Source organism: Pipistrellus kuhlii, unplaced genomic scaffold (genome assembly GCF_014108245.1).
Source record: "Pipistrellus kuhlii isolate mPipKuh1 unplaced genomic scaffold, mPipKuh1.p scaffold_m20_p_8, whole genome shotgun sequence".
Lineage (NCBI taxonomy): Eukaryota > Metazoa > Chordata > Mammalia > Chiroptera > Vespertilionidae > Pipistrellus > Pipistrellus kuhlii.
Genome location: NW_023425584.1, coordinates 64,141,915 through 64,154,224, shown reverse-complemented (window position 1 = coordinate 64,154,224; position 12,310 = coordinate 64,141,915). Strand labels below are relative to the sequence as shown.

Sequence of the window (12,310 nt, the reverse complement as noted above, 5' to 3'; positions counted from 1 at the left end):
AATCATTGATCAGCTGTCCCCTACTGCGAATCGAGCCAGCAACATGGGCATGTGCCCTGGACCGGTATCGATCCCAGGACCCTTCAGTCCATGGGCCAACACTCTACCCACTGGGCCAAACCAGCTAGGGCTCAGGCTGTTTTAGAGCAAAGTTCTATTTTTGTATACCGGTAAGTAGAAGGAGCACACTCTTAAAATACTGATAAAAGTACAGTAATAGATAAACTAACAACACAGTCATTATCATTATCAGTATTGTGTTCAGCACGTAATTGTATGCGCTACACTTTTACACAATCGGCAGCACAGGTTTTTTTATGGCAGCATCACAGTCCCAGGACTAGCATGTTGCACTGTGACATTACCATGGCTACCATGTCACTAGCTGAAAGGAATTTTTCAGCTCCATTATAATTTTATGGGACTACCATCGTATATGCAGTCCCTAGTTGACTGGAATGTCATTATGCGGCACAAGACTGTAATTTTGACCGAAATCAATATATCGCCACCTCCAAGAGCTATTAAATGGGCACGGTACTCGGTACTTACATGTCAGCACAAATAAAATGTGTTAGGGGGTGGGCATTGGTACTGATGCTCCACCACTGGTCGAGACTTGCCATCTGAACTGGGGGGCATTGTGAACATGACTAGTTTTGTCAGTTCTCCTTAATTTCTCTCCCGGAAAATGGGTTTAACATTTCTAGCTCTTTGTAAAAGGCCATTTAACTTAAAACAAATACTCTCAAACAACTGTATTGTATATGTGAGTCATTTTTAAAGTAAAGTCATAAAAAGGCTGGCACCAGTCCTTGAGAGCTGCCAGGCTTAAAACCACAAAAGCAAAATTTGTTTGTCCCCCTCCACCCCCATTAACTTTAAAGTAGGTGGCTTGGCCACATGACCTCATATCATATCATTTATGGATAATAAAGAACATTATAAACTGATGAACCAAAAGATAGATATAGAGACAGTAAAGCAACAAGCAGATTGTCAAATTACAGCAGCGAGGGTAGGGAGATCTGGGAGAGATAATAGATCAACCGAAGGACTTGTATACATGCATATAAGTACAACCAATGGACACAAAACTCTAGGGAGGGAGGGTATGTATGGGAGAGGGGGCAATGTTAAAATATGTACACAGATAATAATTTAATAAAAAAATGTAAAAAATAAATAAAGTAGGTGGCTTGGATAGGAACCCACCACCGATATTTTAAAGAGATTCCACTACCGTAAAAAACTTCAGATACTAAAACCTAAGAGTAAACCCCGTCATCATATAGGCAGGCACTTAATAGGGAAATCTCTTCCTAAGATTCTTATTCAAGAAAAAAAAAAAAAAATGCCTTCTCGATCCACTCCCTAATGCTAACTTTCCCGGAAGAAGCAAAGTTAATAAAGGAGATCACACTGATGCAACGCACACAATATTTGCACAAAAAAAAAAAAGGCACTTGACAACGGAGCACAGCTCTCTCTTCCAGAGGCCCCTGGCCTCTCGGTGGCCCCATACTTCCCACGCCCTCTCGGACACCCCAGGGCAGCTGCTCCGGGGAACACTCCAGGGTCGGGGACACCCCAGGGCCCGGGGTCAGGAGGGAGGGGAGTGGTTCCTTGGGGCGGGGAGAGGAGGGGGGGGGGGGAAGGAAGGGATGTCAGGCAGGAGGGCGAGCCCGGGCAGCTGCCAACCTGCGGTGACCCAGCCACTGCCAGCCGGGAGACGAAGCGGGCATTGACCGCGGCCCCATCGCGGCTCGGTCAGTCCAGTTCCGACCAAACCCTTTGGGGCGGGGAGGCTCTGGGGCGGACACTGGCTCCGCGGGCGGCGGGCACAGCGCCGGGCTGAGCGAGCGGGGCGCCGGCACAAGTTAGTTTCCCGGCCGGGCGGTCCGCTCGCAGCCCGGGGAGAGGAACAGCGACGTCGGCCCGGGAGAAGGGCTTCCCCAAAAGGGGGGTGTCTAAGGGCGGGGGGAGGGAAGGGGGGAAGAAACCCGGTCCCAGAGCGGGAGGGGCAGCCTCTCCCCCCATCGGGCCAACCGCCCCTCCCGTCGCCAGGGAAGCGGGAGGCAGGGCCGGTGCAGGGCGAGGCCTCGCGCCCATCGCAGCCCGGTCCCCGGCCCCGGCCCCCGACCACCTGCCCCGGCCCCCGGCCCCCGAGAGGCGGGGGCGGCGGCGCTGCCCGTAAGAGCCGGAGGCGGAGCGCCATCCCTTCCACCGCCCCCTCCGCCCCCGGCGGCGGGCGGGCAGGGGGAGCCCCGGCCGCAGCACCCCGGGCCGGCGGGGCTGAGGGAGGGCTGGACCGAGGGGCCTGGGCCGGGCTGGCGGCGATGGCAGCGGCGGCATCTCGCCTCCTTCAGGCCCGCGCGCGCCACAGGCCGCAGCCTGGACCAGCCCCGCATCCCCCGCAGCGGCCGCCGCGGTCCCACCCCGAGGACCGGGGACTGGGCCGCCGCGCCCCCCGCCCCCCGGGACCCGCTCCGCCCCGAGGTCCCGGCGAGCAGCACGGGCGCCGGAGCCGCCGGAGCCGCCGCCGCAGCGCAGGGTGCTCGGGGCGGGGAAGCGCGGGAGGAAGGGGCGGCGAGGGGGCGGGCCGGCGGCGGCAGCGGGGACCCGGGCGGCGGGGACCGAGTGCGTGGGGCTCGGCGGCCGCGATCGCCCGCGCCACCTGCGGAGCCCCCGCCGCGCCCGCTCCCGCTCCCGCTCCGCTCCCGCCACTCGCGCGCCAACAAAACAAGTTGCCGGTCGCCGCCGCCGGAGGGGGCGGGCGGGTCACTCACCCTCATCCTGCTCAGCGGGCTCGGGTCGTCCAGGCGCGGGGACAAGGAGGACCAGAGGACCACCAGCCCCAGGAAGCTCCCCACCAGCAGCAAACTGCGTAAGATGAACCCGATCTTCAGCCTCATCTTCCTCCGGCGGCTGGAGACACACAGCCGGGCGCAGCCGCCGCCGCCGCCGCTGCTCTCCCCTCCCTCCTTCCCCCTCCTCCGGCTCCTCGCCTCCTCCCTCCCCCGCCCCGGCCGCCTCGGCTGCCGCCCTCTCCGCCGCCCGCCCTTCCCAGAGCTCCCGATCCGGAACTCCCCTGGGCAGCCCCGGCCCCGGCCCTGCCCTCCGCCCCCGCCCCGCGGCCCCGCGCCCCGCGCTCCCCCTCCGCCCGCGGCCTCCGCGGAGCTCCAACCGACCGACCGGCCCGTGCGCCCCGCTCTCTGCGCTGCCTCTCCGCCTACCTGCCCCCTTCCAGACCCGCAGTCCCCCTCCTCTCTGCCCCGCTGGCCCCACACGAATCTCTCCCTTCTCTGTCTCCCGTTACCTTGTAACTAACTTAGACTTTCCCCAGGTCTATGCTTGGTCCTTAGCTTTTAAGCCTTCGCCCCACAGCTCAGCTCTTTTGAAGCTCCCAGATCCCCAAACTTTTAGGGAAAGGCTGGGCCCTTAGCTCCCTGAACGCCCGCGCCCTAGCGGGATCCCGCCCCCGCCGCCCCCTCCCCGGTCCCGGGACCGCCGGGCCGCCCCTCCCTCCCCCGCGCCCGCCGCCCCAGCCCCCCGCCGCCGGCTTTGCAGGAAGCGAACCAGGAAGTCGGGGCTGCCGCCTCCGCCGCAGCAGCTCCACGTGGCTGATTTATAGCTGGGAGGATGGTTTTCTTTCTCCCCCCCCCCCCCCCCCCCCCCTCTTTATTGATCTTGCTTTTTTTTTTTTTTTTTTTTTTTTTTTTTTTTTTTTCCACACGGCTCCTTAAGGAGGTGGATTTGCAACCAAAAGGCCCAGGTGGGAGGTGTGACTGTCACTGGCGTGGAGGGGCTCCCTTGGGAAATGGATATTGCTTGAGCTTTCTCTTGAGCCAAGGACTAAAAAGGCAGTCAAGCACTATCAGGTCAGCCTTGTTCATGGGCTGGTAAGTTTCTGTTCGCAGTACCAGATTTCTGCCACGTGATGGGAGGTTCCTTGATTTTTTGTGTGTGTGTGTGTGTGTTTTTTTCAAACGCCTTTTCGGACCGAGACATGAATTATACAGGAAAGGATAACGAAAAATGCCTGCCCAACATGACTCACCCTGGAGAAGTAGGTTTTTGTGTCTGTAGCTCCCAGGGAAGATGTCAATCACTTTACTATATGGCCAAGTGTATGTAATGACCTAATTAAGGTAACATCCCCGAAACTGCCTAATTTTAAGTTGAACAGAATGTTTAATTACCCTACGTTTTAGGATGGCAAAAGTTGATCCTTTTTTCCTAATTCTCCAATTTGCTAGCACTTTAAAACAAGTAAGCCCGGGTGATTTAACTTTCTGGATGAAGTAGGGAATTTGAATCATCAAGATAAATTAATTAGTAGTACCAAACTAACCTCCCCTGTTTCATTGTTTGGGTTAAGTCTGTTGGGGAGTTCTGTAAGTGCCAGCATTTACAAATTTCTGCAAAATACTTGAGATCCACATGCACAACACAGGCAAATGTAGAATGGATGACAGTATAATTGGATATAATCTTGGTTGGCTGAATAACTGCACATAGAATTTCACAAAAGCCTAACGTTCAGAGCACCTGGAGGAGGGGTATCAGGTGTCTTTCACAAATGATTGACTCAACAGTGTTATCAACCACTTGTTAAAAACCAGTTGCTTTTAGTATAAGATAATGGAGACTTTAATGAAGATTTTTTTTTTTTTTTTTTTTTTTGGTGAAAAACAATCAAATATTTGACTAATAACACGTTGAATTTACTGGGTAATGTAAATTCAACTACTAAAAAAAACTAATGCCCCACTCCTGTGTGAAGACTGGGATCCATGTTGGAACCCAGGAATCGCCTATTAATAAGTCCCCTGGTGATTCTGATCCAGCTCATCTGGGCGCCACCTTTGGCGAAATACTGAAAGGAAGGCGTACTGAGGGAAATATTACTTAGATAAGCTTACAAGGCAGGAATGAGGAGGTCTCTGTTGCAAAGTAGACAGTTCCTTAAACCGAGACTGGGCTAGAAACAGGTGACCTTCAAGAGCTCTTATTCCAATCATATGGGGGAATGATTCCATTTGAAATCAGCAACCAAAGTCCACGGGAAGTCATTAAACCTTTCGTTTGTGCTCTCACATTCACAGAGAAGACAGGTTTCTACCTCTAGAAACTAGGAAGCTTTAGTTTTACTATTCTGAGCATGGTGGGCAGATGTGAAAAGCAGAAGTGGTACTTATCACTAATGTGATTGGGATGGTTCTTGGGTAGAAAAAAAAGGTACTATTTTGGGGAAATTCTGCTACCCCTTTAATTGTACGCAGAGAATTGAACTTATGTGTGCTAGGACACAAAGTTAGACATTGAGGAATGGGCATATAGTTGTAAAAACACATCTTTCTCTGAGTCTTACCAATGTTTAAAAGGACAAGAAACTGTATGCCCATTGTAACATTTCTTGGGAGACACCCTTTGTAGAGTTGACACAACTTTGTTTAGAAAATGAGCTACATTCAAAACTTAGGTCTGGGTCAGTCACTTGCTGTCTCTGAACCTAGGACTTTTATCTGCCAAAGAGTGGCTACAGTACTCACCTCACAATATTGTCACAAGGAATAATGGAGGTCAATTACACACGCAAATATACAGATAATGTGATAAGCAAGTCTCAGTTGTGTATGGCATAATTTTATCTTTTTTTTCCCTCTTTATGAATGCTACCATTATTCTATGACAGGGATTGTTATGCTGGAATACCTCTGGTTTCTCTAACCCAGGGCTCACGGAGGGTAGACTAGAACTGAATTTAAGAGATATAGGAGACGGCCAAGAGACCATTGTCTTCTGCCAGGTTAAGGGTCATAAGTAGTGGATGGCGACATGGTGCCTTCCAGCTGGGGGCTCAGAAGCAAGCCAGTGGGAGAGAAGAGACTTTTCGAGTGGGCAAGACGCTTTACATTTGATATTTTTGCTTCATTTTGACACGACCCGAGTGAGGTTGGTATTACTGTTTTCAAGCTAGGATTCAAAGCAGGCCATTCTAACTTCAGAATTCTTGCCACTATGTGCCTACTGCTTGCCAAACGGTATTAGCTTTTTGGACCTGGATTATAAATAGGCGTTCTCAGACAGGATGCAGAAGGTCAGGGCCTAAACATTTTTTTTTTTTAGTTTTTCTTTTTCCCCTACACTTGCTCTGTTAAAGGGAACCCCCACCAAAAGGAATTGTGCCCCTGCTTGGGTTGTGACTTAAAGGTGTAGCGTACTCCCTGGGACTCTTACCACTCCTTCCTGCCAAGCTGAACTTCTGAGTTTCTAACTGTATCTTGAATCTCCTTGCCTTCAGGCCTTTGTACAGGGAGAAGTTTTTTTTTTTGCCCAAAATGAAACCTTAACAAAGTGTTTTCCCACACTCTCTCTCATCCCCATCCCACATGTCCCTCCCCACCAACATACTGGGTGGGATAGGTACCCTGGTAGGTATTTCCTTCCCCAATAATCACCAGAACATTGTCATTGCTTCATTGCTTTTTTCACTCCCAGATAAAAGTATGAGGGTAGAGCTTTGCCTATCTAGTTCATCATTGTATCCCTATGTCTAGTCTATACAAAGGGTTCAATCAATATTTTTTTTTATAAAATGCTGAATAAATAATTGGATTGAGGATATACAGGGAAGATGAAACTTCAAAGAGGGGTCAGGGCTATTTCAACTACCTTTTCCTCCTTATCTGGAGGTTTTATTTAATTAGAAAAGTGATTATTGTACATGTCTGTATCATCATTAGCTGGTAGGCTATTGTTTTCTTCTTAACTCTGTATCCTACTATGGCTACTCGGGACTAAGAAGAAAGTGATTGTTTAATTTAAATTCACATTTTTGTATCTACTGAGATTTCAAACCAAGGAAAGAAATTAAGTTGTATTGAAATGGGAACATGTAGCCATGGGCAATTACTCTCTGCAACCACATCTCAATTTTAACTAAGTCTGGTTGCCAAAAACTCTGGTTAAATTAGAATAGGTTAGCTATAAATTAACAGTTAAATATCCCATTGCCCATTCTGTAAACCATTTAATCACCTCTTTCAAGGAAGAACACCAGTGGTGGTGTTTTTAAGTTAAAGATGTATTTTGTTGTTTAGAAAAGAATTAATATTTAGATATTTTTGTAAGTGTTTGTAGTTTAAGTTTGTGAAAAAGATATATTGATTTTGGGGTGATCACTTTGTAATTTACATCAATGTCTAATCACTATGTTGTATACCTGAAAATAGTATAATATATTGTATGTCAACTATAAATGAAAAATAAAATAAATAAAGAAGCATACACTGGTGTTGTAGAGTGTTATCTCTTACTGCATAACAAATTACCCCAAAATCTAGCACTTTAAGAAACTAACTTTTTATTTCAAGGAGTTAATGAAGGTCAGGAATCCAGGACTGGCTTAGCTGGATGCAGATCAATGGAGGCCATTTTGAAGTCTTGGAAATAGTATTGGGAATCAAATATCTGGATCAGAAAACTAGTTTTTTGCATTATTATTTGTAGTAATTAAATTACCACTATGATATGCTGTAAGAATCCAAATCTTAAAAATTGCTTCGTTCTGATTATCTTGGGAAAAAAACCAATTCTATACTCTCTTCATCTGTAAATGAAGAAGTTAGACCAAATGATCTTTAACATCCCTTCCAACAGTGAAATTGTGAGATGGTCCTGTGATGTTAATATATGGTCAGCACTTTTAAATTTGTACTTGTATGGAATACAACAAAGTCAAATTTTGCCTTTGAATTTTTTTTCTGACATGGATAGCTATTTCTATGATAAGCTTAAGAGACGGATAACTCCTGAGTTGTGCTCATCTGGAATAAAAGACTGTTGTCACTATGGCTTCCATTTGGTGAGGTGAATGGTCTCCTACAGTGTTTTGAAGGCAACAATGCTTATTTAAATGTCCTCTTAGATTTAACACTGTAGGACACTACCTCCTCATCATTCGGCACTGTTTTCGGACACTCACAATTCCAAAGTGCTTTTCTGATTTAGTCATCTCTTTCAGAGGTGACTGAAACGAATTTTATATCTGACCACTCTTTGGAACCTCTTCAGCAGCTTCCCGTTGCTCTTAAAATTAAGCCCAAACTCCCTATTCATTACTTAGACCTTTTTGGGTGAGCTTGCCTCTGCTTTTCTCCACAGTCTCATAGCTGGTCAGTTATCTCCCCTTTGTCCATTTAAACTACAGTGACATTGGCCTTCTCTCCATTTCTGGAACAGGCCAAGTCCTCATTCCTAGGCTTTCATGCACAGTATAGTCACACAGAGTGTCTATACGACACCTTAGTCAACACCGACTGCACATACAAAGGTGCTATCCAGGGGTCCTCAAACTTTTTAAAGTGGGGGCCAGATCACGGTCCCTCAGAGAGCTGGAGGGCCAGACTATATGAACTACTAATTCCTACTGTAACACCTTGGCTGCGCTCACTGCCCAAAAAACCTGGCGAGCCGGATCAGACTCCTCTGCGGGCCGCATGTGGCCCGCGGGCCGTAGTTTGAAGACGCCTGCGTGCTATACCATACAGCCTAGGTATGTAGTGGGCTACCATCTGGGTTTGTGTGAGTGTACTCTATGATGTTCCCACAGCAAAATCATCTAAGGATGCATTTTTCAGAACATATCTCTGTCATGACTGTATTCCCTTACCTGGGACTTTTCTTAGTTTTAGCACTAAAACCCTTTTACTAATCTCCTGATCATCCTTCTGATTTCACTTTATGCATCAATTCTTGTGGAGAGTGGTTACAGTGTTTAAACAGGCTTAAGCCTCGGACTAATGAGAAGGCACAGTCCTCTCACAGCAAAGTCACATGCAAACCCCAGCTTGGAGGGCAGAGCCCTCCCAGCACAATTATAGCTAGAGGCTATAGTTGTAAGCTTGAACCTATGGTTTGAACACGTGGCCCCAGGCGCCTGAGTGATGTGGGCTTGATAGAGTTCAGGTGCATGTCCTTGAGTAGATTTGAAACACGAGAGAACGTTGTAACCACACCCTTACTTTGCCTCGGGAATCTGGCTATAAAATAAAGAGACAAGCTTACTGGCTGTGGGGCTGTCAGAGAGGATAGTGTCGCACCTAGACCCAGCTTTCATTCTCTTGTCTGTCTTTTCTCAATCCTTCACCCCCGCTTCTCAGGCTCACCGAACCTGGATGAGCTGGCATGTCACAAATTCTTTCAGAAACTTCTGATTCTCTTTAGAGCACGCCCCTTGGTAGTTTAGGAACCCCTGCTTCTCACTCTCAGAGCACCTTGTTTACTCTCCCATGGCTTACAGAACTCTATAATTGCTTATGCAATGGTCTGTCACCCTCATTAGACCAAGTTTTCTAAGGGCAAGGACCATGCTCTTCTTATTGGCATTGCATTTCTAGATATTCACAGCCTGCTCAATATTTGAGAGTGAACGAATGAAAATATATATTATATGTTCACTCCATGTTGTGAGCATAGGCAAACTTGGGAAGCATTGTGTAATAGAGGATGTATTGTATATATGTACATAAAGAAAAAATGTATGTGTTCACTGTTCAACTGTTAGAAAATAGCTAAAGAAAAAGTGAAATCCCCAGGCATCAGTAAGATGTAGTATGACAATTGGAAAATAAAAGGTTTGGAATTACTGGGTATCTACTCCCTGTCCAACCTCTAATTCCTGGATCATTTAGGATAAGCTCCCTGCAGATCTCTCTGTAGTGTGTACCTCAGTTTGTTTCTATGCAGTTCTGTGTATTTCCTCTGAAAAAGCTTCTAGGCATAGTCCAGGCTAAAAATAACTCATCTTTTTTTTTTATTTTTTTTATTTTTTATAATGAATCAAAAAATATGTCAGGTTGCCCTGTCACTGAAAGCTAAAAATCTTATAAATTGAAGCTCCCTTCTTGTTTCTTAGCTGTTCCACCTCAGCTATGAAATTCTTTAGCTTCATTCCCTAATCTTTTTTTCTTTTCTTTTTAAATGTACTTTTATTTATTTCAGAGAGGGAGGGAGCGATAAAAACACCAATGATGAGAGAGAAGCATTGATTGGCTGCCTCCTGCATGCTTCTTACTGGGGATCGGATTGAGCCCAAACCTGGCATGTGCTCTGACCCGGAATTGCACCTTGACCTCCTGATTCATAGGTTGATGCTCAACCACTGAGACACCGTGGCCAGGCGGTTCCCTAATCTCCATAGTTTTAGTGTCTTTATACAACTTGATAATGTGTATGGAAGCAGAGCTACTTTTTCTTGCCCATGCTTTAGTAATTTTAAGTTAACTGATCTTAAAAGACATTAATCTCTAAATGCTTTACTGAAGTATTTTAGGGGTAGGTGGCTTTGCCCTATTTTTGTAGCTGGAAAAGGAGGGTTCACTGTCGTATGTATATTTTGATCTGACCAAAGTGTGTACTCTGATTCCTAGATTTAAAAAACTGATCAGTTTGAACCTACCAATCTGCTCACTGAAGCAGAGGTTTATATGCACAAACTGTAATAGAATTTGTAGTAACACCTTGACAAATTTCAGCTAGGAAGACTTTTTCATGTCATTTAACCATACTCTGCTGAGAACTTGAGCCTTTCTTCAATGAATTTCATGAAATTTTAGCACCGGAAGGGAAATGAGAATTCCATTAGAGGCTAGCTAAATCTCTCATTTTACATGTGACAGGTTTGGGCTCTCTGTCCCTCTTCACTCTCTTCTTTCCATTTCACCCCTGTTGCATCAAAGTTATACTCAAAGAGATAATCAGTATTATCAAAAGAGATTAGTGTGTCTTACAGGTATCAAGTTCCCACATGAAAGCACGTGAGATTCTGGACAATGCATGTTGCTGAGTCTCGGGCATGACCATAATGGACACAGCTGGATAGTCAGGATCTCTGTAGGGATATGAAGACATGTAGACCAGCAGGAAGGACTGAAGCAGGTGGGACATTGTCCTGCTTGTCCAAAGCCAACTCTCCAGCCTATAAGGCACATGATGAAGTGCTTTGCACATTTCCTGAAAGTTTTTTGATTTGTTGTACATAAGCTTGGGTTATTTTTACTAATGGACTATGCTTAGAAGCCATTTCAGACATTTCAGAGGAGAGAAGCAAAGCTGCATACAAATAAAGCAACGGAGGTACAGACTACAGAGAGATTATCCTACATGATCCAGGAATTAAAGGCTGGGTAGCAAGTGGGTATCTGGTCATTTCAAAACTTATATTTTCCAACTATATATTGTTAGAGCCTGGAAATTCCATCTTTTCCTTCGTTATTTTCTAACAGATGAACAATGAACAAGTGCATTTTTCTCTCTCTTTGAATGTGTGCCTCTCTGGTAAATGACTATGTGGAGAGTTACACCAGGGAGATGTGAGTCAAGAATGCTGTTCCTCAGAAGAGCATAAAATACTGTCATTTAGAAAAATGCACCTTTTGGCATATTGCAAAGAGTTTTGGAATGTTAATTGTATTTCTCTTTGGAGAATGGTCTTTGAGGACTTAGTCTTGCGGGATGGCTTCTATTTTTTCAAACTACCTAAGGTGATTGAAACAAATGGAATCATTTTCTATGATCTTTTATTGTATATAGGTGTTTCTATTTATCCAACATATTTTTGAACATGTGTCATGGGCTAACTATTATTCTCTATGATGTGATACAGTAGTAAATTAAAGGCAGAAATCCCTGCCTTCAGGGAGTAGACCAGATATGTACATTATTACAATCAAATAAACAGATAAATCACTTATGTGCCAATCATTGTTCCAAGAGTTTATAAAGATTAATTTTCCATAGCCTAACAAGATAAATCCTATGGGGTGAACTACAGCAGGGACATGGGATATAGGATGTTGGGTGGAAGTGAGGGAAGATTTCAATTTTAAATCGTCTGAGGAGTCTTGTCATTGAACAAACCAGAAGGGATGAGAGGATAAGTCAAATGGATTTCTGAGAGGAGATGGCTCCAAGCAGCAAGAACAAAGGGTTTAAGGAAGAACATTTCTGCCAATTTTAGGAAGAGCAAGGACATAAGAAGAGCTTTCGCTGATAAAGTGAGCAGTGATCACTTGGGCATAGTGATGATTATGGGTTTGATTTAGAGAGGTGGGCAGCTATTGACAGTTGCATGGCCTAACTTACATCTAAATAGGATCAAAGTCTCTGGTTTCTGGGCTTGGTATGGGAAGGCACAAAGACAAAAGCAAGGACCAGTTAGAAGCCTGTTTTTAAAAGTCCAGATGAGCCATGGTGGTAGCAAAGACTAGGGCAATGGTAGGCAAACTCATTAGTCAACAGAGCC

The 12,310-nt window shown here is 46.1% G+C and overlaps 1 protein-coding gene across 3 annotated transcripts in view; it reads right to left on the bottom strand.

Annotated features, from left to right (window-relative positions):
* GALNT7 (polypeptide N-acetylgalactosaminyltransferase 7) overlaps nucleotides 1–2,995 on the bottom strand; it is a 120,457-nt gene extending 117,462 nt beyond the window's left edge. For all 3 annotated transcript variants that reach the window (XM_036423777.2, XM_036423779.2, XM_036423778.2), the window contains exon 1: nucleotides 2,790–2,995. In XM_036423777.2, the coding sequence (XP_036279670.1) occupies nucleotides 2,790–2,915 (126 nt within the window). In that variant the 5' untranslated portion in view covers nucleotides 2,916–2,995. The remainder of the gene's footprint in view (nucleotides 1–2,789) is intronic.
* Between the last annotated feature and the right edge of the window lie 9,315 nt (nucleotides 2,996–12,310).